Genomic DNA, 14330 nt, shown 5'->3' on the forward strand with positions numbered 1-14330 from the left:
ACAACATTTTGAGTCAGCGCACTATTTAGTTCATCACGACTTTAATGTAGAAATAGGAACAAGCTTGAGTGTGGTGAGTTTAGTCTAAAATGCCCATGGTTTCCAGGCAACTGTGAGAAAAATTAAAGCTGTATTAAGCGTTGTTTGACCAAAGAGGCAGAATAACTCTACAGCCATAAGCCTTTAGCATTAGCTTGTCAAATTGCTCTTACAGTTGCAATAGAAATATCAACATTGACAAACTTGCAGTCCTCTTTGTCATTATTTTATCGTAGGCTGTTGCTGGGCAGATAGCAGACAGTTAGCTTGTGCTCGGAGCGTTCAGCCCCTCTGCACCTGTCACATGATCGTCCCTTTTACATTTGAGAATTGTTTTTTAAAGAATGCATTGATCTTTAACGACAATCGAGTCGTGGACTGCATCATTTACGCCTCAAAGACAAATAGGCTAGCTATAAGCCAAATGCTTTGCTGTAGCGTTTTGGTTTTTGGTGACTTTTGGACTCTTTTACTTCAACCAGACAAAGAATGTAAATGTCCACTTGTCTTATAGGTTTACTGCTCCTCAAAATGTTAAGTTTTATTATTTTGTCAATTTATTTGTATTAGTACTGTATTATATTTTTATACATCACTATCTTATTGCATCATAAGAAGATATGCCACTTCCGGCCGCCATCTTTGCTTGAGTTGCACCAAGTTAGAGCGTAAATCTTATTTATTGTAAAAAGTCTGAATATTTGTCATTCAAATTGAGAAGTAAAGTGTTTCGAAAATCTGGAAAGAGGGGTACGTGTGTGGCCAAACTTTGTTTTTTTAATGAAGTTGCTTCTGGCTTTGTATGTTAATTTGACCTTTAGCAAACATTAACTAACTGTAATCACCAGTGCAAAAGAAAAAAATATGATGTAAGAGGCACATATTAGGAGCCATGTATACAATATAAAGCGTTAAGTTCGTGAGATTTAACAGTTAAGATGAGTCAAAAAACACAGCGGAGACTAAACTTACACAAGATGAAAAGAGCTCAGACTTTGCTCTCATTGGGTTTGGCACTAATGAGTAACGCACCTGTCCCAAACCGTTATTTACAGCTATCAATATTATTGTTATTTTGTCTTTTAATGAGACAGAACTCTTGTGGAAATACAGCAGGTGTGTTTTGGACCTCACGTTAATATTAACTTGTTATGAATGCTTTAACTGTTTTTTGTTTTTTAATTTGCGCATCATTTTAGCACACCTGCGGTGTAAAGGTGAGGTGTTTCCTTAGGATTGAAATCCATCACCATATTTTAGTTCTTGCCTTCGCGCACACAGGCGGCCAGGATCCAAACTTCCATGTGACTCCACACCCTGTTTTCCGGGGAGCCGGTGGAGATCCAGCCCTCCAACACGCTGCTCTCTTACGTCCCGTCCGTGGTGAGCAGAGAGCTGGCCGCGGCGGAGATATCTCCTTCTGGTCGGATCGTATCGTTTCTCCGGCTGAGCTCTTTTTTTTTTAATGCTGTTTTTTAACGCTTGACATATAGCGGAGTAGTTAAGTCGGCGCGTCGGTGCTCAGTCGCCCGCAGAATCTTTTCGTCCTTACGCTGCGCCTCCGTGGCTATGGATTGATTTCAGTGTTTTTTTTTTCTCCGACCTCTGCCTCGAACCAAGTTGAGAAAACAGTGCCTCCAACCTGCGGCTCTCTCTTTCCAGCTACATGTTTCATCCGGACAGTTTTAAAAGTACCTGGCTCCGGATGTTTCTGCACATTTTTGGACTTTGAACTTTTTTTTTCCGCTTGTGCATTTGCAGGAGGCGGCCGGGGATTTTAATAAGGATTTTTTTTTTTTTTTTTTTTTTTTTTTTTTTTTTTTAAAAGCTACTCCGGGGTTCCTGAAGCCTGCAAAGATTTATTTGTGAAAAGTGATGGCCGAGCGGGGAGCTCTGTCGCTCCTCTCTCTCCTCTCTCTCCTCTGTCTCACCTTTCTCTACCCGGAGACCACCGCGGCGAAGCATGTCGACAAAGGTAAATGTCTTGAATACACTGCGAGTTGTTCTGCTGTCTGTCTGCGTCTTTTACGCCTCGAATGTACAAATCTACTGACATGGTATCACGAGTTGCTTTAAAAAAAAAAAAAAAAAGGCACACGGAATGCAAGCTGTGGGGCTCTGGAATCAGACATGGAGCTAGGTAGCTAATTCTGCTGTTACCATTTACACAACTTTAAAAGGCTTTCCCCACAGCAGACATGTCCTCCTGGACCAGCCCCGTTTAAAGCAGGGAAGCAACACGCTTTCTTCTTTTCTACCCCACTCCGTCCTTTTGTCTGCAGGCTTATTGAGGCAGAACTGCTGATAGGTGTTCTCTGTTTGTCTTTCACAGGATTCGTACACATGCGGTTCTAGTTGTTTACACAAATGTGTCTTTTTGGGTTCTGCGCGTTTTTGATTTTTTTTTTTTTGCGACGCTAAACAGCGCGTTTTTGTCTGTTGAATCGAGATCATCCGTCTACCTGTGTGTGTGTGTGTTTGTGTGTGTGTGTGTTTGTGTGTGTGTGTGTGTGTGTGTGCGCTCTGTGGTCATGGGAATGCTAAGGATGGCAGGAACTTGCATTTGAAAAAAAAAAAAAAAAATACAAAGTCATTAGTGCGCACTGTTGAGGTAATAAGCCAGCATCATCAGTCCAGCAGACATCTCATTACCCGGGCGTCAATACATGCTTAGCTGATGGATAAACAGACCCCAATTCATTTTGCTTCCGTTAATTGTTTTGAAGTGAGGGAACGGCCGTCTCTCTTATGATGGTATTGTGTAGTGAGCCATTTCACTGATATTAAGAGATTTCTTCACATTACAGGTATTGATTAGAGTCGGTATGTTTCTCACCCCGATCTGTTACAAGCACTATGGGTGCCTGAGATTAATTGGAAAGCCATGAGAGAGAGAGAGAGAGAGAGAGAGAGAGAGAGAGAGAACGTGTTTCCAGCAGTGATTGGAGTGCACAGCTCCAACCCATATCACAAACACCATCGTGTCAGAGTCCCATCTGTATCATATTGAGTTGTTAGATGTTATCAAACACAGCAGCATGTGGTCCTGGAAAATTGTAAATATAACTTACTCTTGTGCAACATGGCCTAGTTTCTTTTTCCTCCCATCATTCTCGTGATATGCAAAATAGTTGTTTGTTCATGTGTGTGTTTGAAAAAAAGAAAAGGCAGTCCATGTGCCTTTGAAACAGTTGTTTATTTGAAAAATAATGAATGTGCATAGAAGACGGGCCTTGGAGTGACAGGCCTGTGCTAGCTGTTGGGCTCTGTTGCGTGTGGAGCCTGATGAAAGACCCTCTCCTGCATGAAAAGCACTCTGCAGTGGTGGAAGGGGAGATAGAGAGGGAGAAGGGAAAAAAAGCCCCTCCTTGGCTTTGCTGGAGATCAGTACAAAAGGGAAAGATGGGGGTAGGGTGAAACAGGCCGACTGTCTGGAAAGTAATAAAACCAGGAGATTAAGGGGACCAGGGAGTTCCTCTGGGAGCTTTGATTGATTCCAGAGAATTGGACTGGGACCCACACGCAGAGAGAGTCTCAAATTACTAATTGTGGGGTCCCCTTCTCTGAAAATATCTGTTTATTCAAAACACATTTCTTTGAGGTCCTGACTGAGGCCAGAACTTATCTTTCTCAAAGTTGGCATGGTTGCAGCCCTAAGAGTTTCAGTCTCACTTGGTTTAGGGGCATATAGATAATAGATAGTCACTAACTTCTTTGTTTTACTTTAAAAATAACTTGTAAAACTGCAGCCGAACTGCTTCCATTCTCACCGCTTCCTCCTCCTGTGGCCTTTTCAAGTTGACTTAAAAAAAAAAAAAAGGCTCTAAAAAGTTTGGCTTTTGTAGATAAGTCCCTGTTGGAGGAGTGTAAAATCCATTTAGGCTCTATCTTATCTCTGTAATCCTGCTGGGAGGGGATAGTGGGCTGGTTGTCTCCCAGCGGACAATGCAAATAACCTGCTGAAATGTGTCAACATTTGGCAACCCTCCCTGCTCCTGCCGACCACTCGCCAGGGTTTTGTCCTCGCATGCCACCTCAGATGTAACACTGACTTAATAAACAACTGTTGTTTTCTTTGGCGCATTTAAGGCCTTCTCTGTGGACTCTGCTGCTAAGAACATCATTTACCACCTTTTGTGTTGTGTCCGGGAAGCCCTGGTGGTCCCAAATCCCAGTTTGTGGGGGAGAAGAAGGATTAGAGTTAGATCTCGGTCATCCTGAATTTCAGGAATATTTCAGTTATCGCCTTCGTGTCGCAGCGTGATCTGTATGCAAAGTGTACTGAAATGTTCACCTCTAGCCATTTAAACAAATTGTTTAAATAAATGCATCTTTTCGACATGTCCGCATCATCCCGTGATGAGTTGAGAGGGGGGTGTCATGCAGAGTCACCTGTTGTCTCTGCTATATAGAGAGTGCTGTTGTACTGATCATTTATTTATGGGCTCATAAAAGTCCTAATGACCTCCATCCACCGAGAGACGGATAATTGCGCACTTGGCGTGTTTGATTCATCTGTTTCACTAATGAAAGCAACCCCCCCCCCCATCAGAAGCTGCTGGTCTGCTGTGGACAATGATGCGGAGCCTCAGTTTGTGTCCTCATGTCACAGGCGGCGTGGTGAGGTCAGCAGTTTGGGATCACAGTTGAGAATATCAACGCGTTTTGGTCCAGGGTTTTTTTTTTGGAGGTGAAAATGGCGGCAATTATCCAAATAATTTGCCCCAACTGTCACAGCAGTTTATCGCGTGTAGTTGGCAGAGGGAGAGGTGGATCGATATCCTCTGAATAGACGGCATCACATCTGTTGTTGCATCTTTTCGTTGATTGGGGTTCAGTGCAATCATCATTAGTTTTAAGCTGACTATTGTGTCAAAATAATAGGACGGTTGGCTGTTTTATATTGCTGTCTATATTGCTCGTATATTGCTGTCTATATTGCTCGTATATTGCTGTCTATATTGCTGTTATTTAAAGCAGAGCCTACTAGGGATATCATGAGAAATGATACTTTGGTACCAAGTCAATGCCCAAATTCTGAAAGCGTGACGGTACTATTTTTTAAACAACGGATGCTAACAAACGCCGCTAGCAGCTAATAGCGGAGCAGACAGCTAATGCATGGAGGTTGCATTGAGTTACATTATGATGCATTCAAGCTCTATTAAGCAAAAATGAGTGTTTTGCGAAGGTAAATTATGTTATCATGATGTGTTCAAATATAATCTTAAATGTAAATCTGAAATTTAGTTTTTTGGCGGGAAACTTGTGGCAAATCATCAGGAATTAGTGGATTATGTATTAGCAGGATTTTGCACCATGATGGAAATAACGCACACCTTTTAAACGCACACGGTTTGATCCCGTTTCTCAACACATCAAACGATCACGCGCCAGCTGTGTGTCTGGAGGTGTGATGCTTTGTACACCAGATTGAATCAACATGAATTTCTCTCTCCACACTCCATCAATTTTAATCCAGTTTTTTCCCCCCGTATGTTTATTGATTGCTGTTCTGCACGCTGTTTAAAACTGCTTCTCTAACTGGCATTGTTAGCCCGCTGTGTGTTTGAGACATGGGCTGGCTGGTTGCTTGCGATAGTGTAGGGAACGCTGTTTTGAGTTAAGAAAAGCCAAGGGTCATGGTCTAAAACCCAGAGCGGCTCATGGGCAAGTCCATGGCTTCTGCTGCCTTCCATCTCAGATGAAATTGCCTCAATCGGAGCCGCTTCTGCTTCTTGTATGGCGCAAAGAAACATGATTGAAGTCTGCTCTTCCTGTCTCTCCAACGGAGCCTATTCAACGAAGCCAGCTGATTCTGGGACACAATCATTGGCCTTGAAAGACTTTCTGAGAGCTGTATGAAGTTTCACCCACATTCAGTTATTTGTATTTATTTATTTATTTTTTACTTGTTGTGATATAGCCTTACAAGTATTTCCTCTTATATGTTGTAAACCACCAGTAAAACAATCCACTGTTCATTGCACTAGTTTATCTTATTTGATTTCGCTAAAATGTCCCATATTTCCATACATTCTGATATAGGGGCAATATTGTGAATTTTAATTTTAACTGTGTTGCCCAGCCTTACAGGTATGTATGTTGTACAAACGTTCCTCTGTGTTCCTGCTCTCTGGGCTTGTTGTACGACAGGTGGCGTATGGTGAATGTGTCTACACCGCTGTAAAAAGCACGGAAAACAATTTGGGGATGTTGGAAACACTGTCTGTGCTGGCAGAGAATAAAAGCTTCTTTTTTTTCTTTTTTCTTAAAAACACTTCTGCTAATCATTTTCCTGGGGGAAACCTGCTCCCTGGATGCAGGAAAACCCCTTTGATGGAATGTGGTGCGAATGGGGTGTGGGTGTTGTCCTGGACCATCCGTTTTCTCTGTACTTTGAAAAGCCGGCCTATTTGGTGTTTATGATTGGTCGGTTCACAGAAATCGGCTCACATCAAGTGCGCTCCTCTTAAAAGCCCAACTTCTTTCAGCCTCCGAGGTTCCTGCTGTGACTAAAACGCTGTCAGACGCAGCACCTTTCCGATCCGGCTGCTATTGGTCTTCTTTGTGTCTGCTGGCCCTTTCATGTCAAAACTAAACAAAAAAAAAAAAGCTGAAAAACATTTGCTGGGAGTTTGAAAAAAAGTTAGATTGTGCCCAGAAGCTATAAAGCCGTCCATACTGCCCCGTGTGATGAGTCCTTCGAGGCTTTATGGTAACCCGAGGGACGTTACTTGAACAACATTGTTCTCTTTCACTGGAGACATGGCTGCAGACATGTTCGCCTCACTGATTTCCACTGATCCTTCGGTTTTCAAAATGTCTAGTCCACGGTGGTGCTGCTGTTCAGGCTGCCCTGTTCTGCTGTGATTGAATGACGCTCGGGCTTAATGACCACTGAGAGAGCAGACTCTTCTCAGTTTCCATGGAGCCGACGTACATTAGCAGCAGTGCGAGCAAAGCATACAAAGAAGACACTGAAATGATGTCCACATGTCCGTAAGAGTCGAGTTTGTGCACCTCTTTTTTTTTTTTATTACGCTGATGTGCTCTTCAGCTTTAAGGCGACTTCTGACCGGCTCTGGAGAACTGAAGTGGTCGAGCGCCGCTCCTCGATCCGTGCTACAGTCTTACACTTACACAAAGCTGTGTTGGGGCTTTGTTTTGGATCTGTAGCAGCACATCCACGAGTTCAGACATCTTTAAAATCATAAAAGCATCTGATTAGGCGAGAAGCTGCACTGATAACATCTTATCAAATGCTCTCAAGGCTTCGCCTTTTGACTAAAACATTTCTGCACACATTTCTTAAGCTATATGCGGTTTCATGTTGCAGTGGGCTTGCCATTGTACGTGGAGGGTTATGCTAAACCAAACAAATAGTTCACCATTATGACATGCAAACACTAGCACTGCTGTTTACTGAAGCAACGCACAAGACGGCCAGAAAGACTTGTAAGTGAAGGTTGTATGAGCGGCGGGTAGTCCTACAGCATGACACTGTAATATTTATGTTCTGCAAGACTGCAATCACAGTTGGTCGTGTTCTCCAGGACAGCGTGGCATTGTCCCGTCTTTTAGTGCATACAGACAAACTGCAGCAGTCAAGCTCCGGCGTTTCGGTGCACGTCCTTTATAACTGCAGCATGACGGCAGCAAAATGGCAGTGAGCGTATTGATGTTAGATTTAAGTAGTGCACTGCAAGCGAAGGAAGAATTCTACCGCTGGCCTGGCATTCGAGGAAAACCTTGAAGCAATGGGCTTTGTGGCACGCAAAGACAGCGGGACAGGGAGGACTTTTTGCCTCGAAAATTTTCCCCAAACTTTTGCTATTTTGGTTCTGCCGAGCTCCTGTCGTGGTGTCTCCTGTCGGTAGTGGCAGCTGCACAGGATTATGACACATGCAAGCTGTGCTTGTCAGATGAGCCCGGACTAATGAGTGCAAGGCTCTGTTATACACTGGACTGCTTTTACAGCCCTGGGGGGGGCATATTACAGACGTTGCCTATTAGAATAAAATTGAGCTTTTTATAAACACTTTTTTTTACATTTTTAAATGAAGGTCTTGACTTTTCAGTGATTACTAACCACTTGAAGGACAAGGCTGGGTTTGTTTTGTATTTTTGTTTTCATCAAAGTTGGAATTGTTGGAGTTCTTGGTCTGGCTGATATCTCTCAAATCAAATATTGATATTCCAAAGCAGACGTACAGTGTGTTTTTGTTGATGTGGGATGTTTCAATATTGACGAAGAGATTATCTACCGAGGCGTTTATCTCAACAATGGCATCTCATAACGGTTACATAAAGGTGTAAGAAGACAAACAACCGTCATTTTGAGACAACTGTTTACAGACTTCAGAGAAGGAAGCAAAAACACGAAAATCATTCAACACTAAGTGCAATGACTCAAACAGGAAGCAGGAGCACTTTAGAAAGACAAATGTGCAGCTTTATATTATAAGTGTAAACAAAAAGAACAGATGCGAGTAGTTGACCACACATTTTCTTATAATTCCTTTTGATTTATTAAGACTCTTGACCCAATCAGTTGTTACTCTTAATAACCTCTAATAGAATTAGCGCAGTGTATATTTTATGTGATTGTGAGGTGGCTGGTTTTCATTCCTGGCAGCCGCCCTTGACGTAAATGTAGAGAGACTTGTATTCTTCTTGGAAGACTGATTAATAACCTTCATCGGGTTGCGCTGACTGTACCCGCTGCAGTTCAAACATCCTGCAGCTCTCTCAGACAAGAAGTCGTTCTCCGCCGTCTTTCTTGGAGGACGTCCAGGGTGTGATGAATTAACATGAAAGTCTTCTCCGCCGTGTAGTTCCACGGTGTAGTGCAGTCGTTAAGTAGCTCGTGCTTCAAAGATGATGCACGCAAACAAGAATCAATGCAACTTTTTCCCGATATAATGATTTTTGTTCACTGGAATTGTCCATTATACATAGTGTATCTTGTTATTCCCAGGGCTTGTCTTTATGGATCCTTCTCTGCTCTAGCAGTACAAGTTGAGACCAGTGATGAGCTATCTCATACGCCAAATTAGCTCGTATTGTCGTTTCTAACCTCAAAACATTTAACTCGTCGTATTATTGCTGTTGAGTTTACCAGTGTGTGCATGCGGGAGACATCTTGCACTCACTCATAAAGTATCAATCACCCACGAACACACAGCGCCTCTCAGCCGTCGTTCAGTCAAAGGAACGTTTCATGTGAAGGGTGTGGGGCCGGTCGGTCACAGAGGGAGGATTGTGAGCGCTGCTCAATCGAGCCGGCTGCCATCATCTGGTGCCTGGCCTGTGGCTCTTGGCCGCTCTGCACATGATGGGATGTGTGTGTGTGTGTGTATGTTTGGGAGGGTGTTTGTATAGGCGTATGCCACCCATCTGGGGTTGAACAGCTGTTTTATCAACAAGGTTCAGAGAGTTTCCCCGACTTTCCAGCATTTAGGCGAAAAAAAAGTGTTTACCTACTTTCACTGAGAAGAAATTAGACCATTCTGATTCACGCCTTGCGTTTATTCCGTATAGCGGCTACCTAACAAACTGGGTGTCATTGATTCAGTATTATGCGGTTGGCACATATTTTGAGAAAAGCATGCATTGATTGCCTCACAGTGTATTATTACTGGCAAATATTTCATTGTGACGGTCTTTATTCGGTTAAAGACAGAAAAATGTGCTCAGGAAAAGATTTTATAAGATTCACATGCATCAAAACCTGATGTTTTCCATTGGACCATATTGACGTGCGCACTGCTAAGCCCTAGATGGCACACGTCCAATTACCAGTGCTCAACTTCTACTCAACGTTTTGAATAGAAAATGAGCTGCTCCAACTTTGGCGAGCAGTGCCAAAGCAATTCAGTTTGAACTTTCTGTATTTTTTTCGTTTTACAAGGCAAAAAAACGGTTTGTCCGGATTCTGTAGTGGAAATCCATAAAAAACACTTAACTTTCAAGCGTGGTAGGCGTAGTGTGTTTAGACCTCAGCAAGAATAGAAGGTGTCATTCTTTTTTGTCCTACTCTGTACTTTTCCATTACACGGACTCGGCATGTGAAGCACAGCGGCGTTCTGGATTGTTGAGTCTTAAGTTTAAACAGTTTGGGGTTTAGCGTTAAGACTGGTGAAGGCTCTGTCCTAGTCATGTATACGCCAACAAGTGTCCCGGTTCTTCTTGGAGCCTCTCCAGTCAACCTCCCAGACTTTGTGTTGATCTCACCTGCTGCTATGGTGACCCCTGGAACAACTTCTCCCGGTATTAGCTGCTGTTTCTGCTGCTAAAATCCAGGCTGAAACGATTCTTTGGAACGTTCGGCGTTAGATAGAGGCTCCTTTGTGCCGCTGTGAGCTCCCCTTTTGGCATGGGGCTCCACTGACTTCTGACCGTGTTATTGGAGCCAGTTCCTCCTCAACTCTGAGCTCATCTGAAACTAACGGAGGTCAAGAGAGGCAGCAGAAATGGAGAAATTACCGCTGTAAGCCTTTTTTAATGCATTGCCATGATGTAATGGAATTGGCCGTCTCTTTTGATTCTGCTTTCTCGGCCCTTCACAGCTGAATAAATGTGTCCCTCAGCAGCACTTACTTGAAAGATGATGGCCTTTTTTTGTCTTTCATATAAATATTTCACGGCTTTAGAAAATGCTAATTGGTCGTTGAAATTTGATTTACTGTAAAACGGTGTTGAATAAATTCTGCTGTTGATGAACATGTCAGGCTTTAACTGAGGCATCCGGGCTTCTTTTATTTATTACAATATCAGAAACAGGAGCTCCTGGATACGTCTTCGTTGCTCGTGATTTGTCATTTCATGCAAGACTTCTCAAAGTGACAGTTGTTTTGAACTCAATGCTCTTTGAGGTGGCCCTAATTTCTTTTGGACGTGAGGCCCCTATGTGGCCACGCACCTGGACGACAGCGATTATGGCAATAAAATGAGATTCCACTCCCTTACCTCAGTTATGAGTGTCCTTTTCCTAATGTGGAGTCTGGCCCTTGGCCTTTTGGGGGAACGTGATAATCTCTGCTAGTGCCTGTTTTATGGAGTCTGATAAAAGACTGCCAGATAGTGAGGAACAAGTTAGATTACTGACGGGCTTACACAATGCAGAGGGAGATTGCACAATTGTCACATTATGACATTATGACTCGGAGCATTTCTCCTGTTTGCTCTGCTGATGACATTCCTGGGATGACTACATTGTGGAGAATAATTGTATTGACTCTCCGTGGCGCCATGCCAAAATCACACATGCAGTACAGCTGTAGTTTCAATCGCTGCTGGATGAAGCCGCACAGAACCTGAGAGCAGCATCTGGGACGACACAGTCTCTTGAGCTGAGTCTAAATACGGACACGACCTTCCTCCGTCTGATACGGAGGTGGAAGAGGAGGGTGAGCTCGGTGAGGAGGATAAGCAGGTGAAGGCGGGGGCCATAAGCTCCTAGAGGTGAGGATGTTTTATTTTCTCCATCCGGCTTTAAAGTGTACACGACGGGCAGTGATGGAAAGCAGCTGCATGAATTCCCTCTGATTCCTTAACCACTGTCCCTTGAACCTTGACCCCCCCCCATGCACTACTTCTCAGCCCGTGACAGGTCACTCAGTCACAGCACCAGCATGGCTGCAGAATGGATGGCGGCCAGCAGGGAGCACCTGCGGAGGGATAGCAGGCAGGCAGGCAGCATTCCTTCACAGGACCTCGAGACACAGATGTCATATGAGACACGAGGGACGTGTTTGGAGCGGGGGATGGGGCGGGTGGGCCAATGGCAGTTTTTTTTTTTTTGTTTGCCTTGGTGGGGCAGTAATGGGGTGGGATAGCAAGCCAGCTGCTGCCAACAGATTCTTAATGAGGTGTCCCATCAAGAACACAGGGAGATGAACATTAATGACTACAGCTGAACTTGTCTGTTCATTTATTCCCTCCTTTTCCATCACGCTAGGACGAGGTGCAATGACATGTTTGGGCACACAGTAATTGGGTTTTTCTTCCAAGCCTGATTTCAAGTGTGGCTTGACTTTTTAATTTAATAGGGCTGCAACAATTATTTTCATTATTGCTTTATCTATTATTATTTTTTGATTGGTTGATTAATCGTTTGGTCCGTAAAGTCAGAATTTCTTGACCCAATGAAGGCCTCTTTCGTTTCGTTTTGTCTGCTCATCAGCACAAAACCCAAAGATATTCAATTTATTATGATTATAAGAGAATTATTGTATATATTATAAGAAAAGCAGCATGGTCACATTTGAGAAGCTGGAATGTTTGTTTTTGCATTTGCTTTTATTGCTTGATAAATTGGCTCAAATGATTATTCGATTATCATAATTGTTGTTGACTGTCAGGAAGCAATCCAGCCGAGTGGGGGAAGGCAAAGACCTTGAGAGAGCTGACAGGTGGTGCAGTGTGGATGCATGGTTGTTATAATCAGATTGTGTGGATGCAGAGAATTAAATACATGCATACATTGGCGTGATGAGAGCATTAACAGCCAGTAAAAGGATCACGTGTATGCAGCACGGTCCCACATTCAGCAGAAGCATTGAAATGTGACACTCTGCTCGTCAAACATTAGCTTTTCAACATGAACAACAGGCAGCGGAGCTGTGCAATAACCATTAGGACCATTACTGAGAACGTGAATATGTATGTTTCTCTCGTGAAGGACAGGGAGCTCTTAAATAAACTTTTTTTTTTTTTTTTTTGCAACCTACAACAGTCCAAGTGCTCAAATTACCGGTTTGGAAAAAGCCAAAATGCTCTTTCGGCTTTCATACTTCATTTACCTGGAGGGTCTAAATTTGTCTTGAGTGCATAAGCATATCATTCGAGTTTTCAGGACACCTGCTGAACAAATTCACTCAAAGAGCACACACAAAGATCCTCAAATATGTCCTGCAGTCTGTTTGTGCCATATGCCGTATAATATTGTAGTGAAGTGTAGCGGGTCTAAATGAAAATTCACCCAACATTATCTAATTAAGCAGGTGTGAAAGCAGCTTAATTCAAGTCGGTTTTGGCACTTCTCGTCAGTCCGTGTTCGGCGTGAAGCGGCGGTTCATTCAGCCGAAAGACGTGAGTACTTTAATTAAGCTGGGTTGCATACTTTCATTTCTCCTCAAAGGAAGATGTCAGAAGTGGTCTTGAGGTATAAAGGGTGGCGGTTTTATTAGCCACCGCCGGCCCGTGGGGTGCTTTTGGTTGCAGAGTGACAGGGGACTTAATAATGAAGCTCTCTAACCCAATGAGCCCTGAATCAGTGGAGCCCCTCTTCCCCTTCTTTGTCCCTCTCCCGATCCCCCCACAGTGCCACTGCATTCCCAGCCTGGCGGGGCAGTGTCTCTGGGCCAGGGCCATGTCACGCACCCCTTCTGGCCCCAAACGACCGTGGTGGGAGGGGTCAGGGGTTCAAGTGCTCCCCGTGGGGGCGATGCACGGGATGCCTAGCGACGCCGTGGCTCGGCCCCCGCACTGGCTACGTCGGTAATTAATTTCTAATGAGAAATAAATTGGCTGACCTCGCAATAGCTAGCCTCTTGGCTCCGGCTCGCGATGGCTGCCCCTTTCCCATTTCGCCTGTCTCCCACACAGACTTCAAAGAAGAGGCGAGGATAGCCCCTCCTGGCTCAACGCCGATAGTGAAGTGCTCGGGGAACATTCCTCGCGTGCTAGACAGAGGCTGAGTGTGGATTATATGGGCTGTGTTTCTGCTCGTCCCTCACATAGCTGTGGTTCATGTGTATGCTGTAGAAGGTTAACTGTGTGAACCCTTTCTCAAATTTAACATCAGAAATACAACCGGTGGTCGTGAAGATGGTCGTGTCTTTCCCTTGATATTCCTCTTTATTTATCCACAGGTCGTTTTGTTCCGTTATCACCCTGTGCTCATGGGTCTCATCTGATTCACCATGCCATTTAAATGTACTTAAAGGAATACTCTGACATTTGGGGAAATTCCCTTTTATGTCGTCTTACCAAGAGTTTGAGTTTGATGATTTGAAATAACTTAATGATTGGGCATTTAATAATGAGATAGAACTTTGATGTGTTTGGCGTAGCTTCTCACAGAGGCTAGAAGCAGGGGAAACAGCTAGTGTCGCTCAAAAGCCAGCAACTCTAAAACTGTGTTATTCCAGCAAGAAAGCTAGCACATCTAGGAGTCTGCTGGATTTTGTTCAGAGGCACCAAAAATGAGCTCCAGCTCGTAAGCTAACTGCTCTTTTAAATGCAACGTTGTGTTTTCTTTCTCTGCATTGATTGAATACACACGC

General features: G+C 43.8%; 1 protein-coding gene across 1 annotated transcript in view; it reads left to right on the plus strand.

Moving 5' to 3' along the window:
- Positions 1 to 311: 311 nt before the first annotated feature.
- Positions 312 to 14330, plus strand: part of LOC142933549 (neogenin-like) — a 149037-nt gene continuing 135018 nt past the window's right edge. Inside the window, exon 1 of the mRNA XM_076077675.1 lies at positions 312 to 2014. Within this exon, the coding sequence (XP_075933790.1) occupies positions 1915 to 2014 (100 nt within the window). The 5' untranslated portion in view covers positions 312 to 1914. The remainder of the gene's footprint in view (positions 2015 to 14330) is intronic.

This window comes from Anarhichas minor, unplaced genomic scaffold (genome assembly GCF_050575085.1).
Source record: "Anarhichas minor isolate MPS153535 unplaced genomic scaffold, ASM5057508v1 ptg000062l, whole genome shotgun sequence".
Lineage (NCBI taxonomy): Eukaryota > Metazoa > Chordata > Actinopteri > Perciformes > Anarhichadidae > Anarhichas > Anarhichas minor.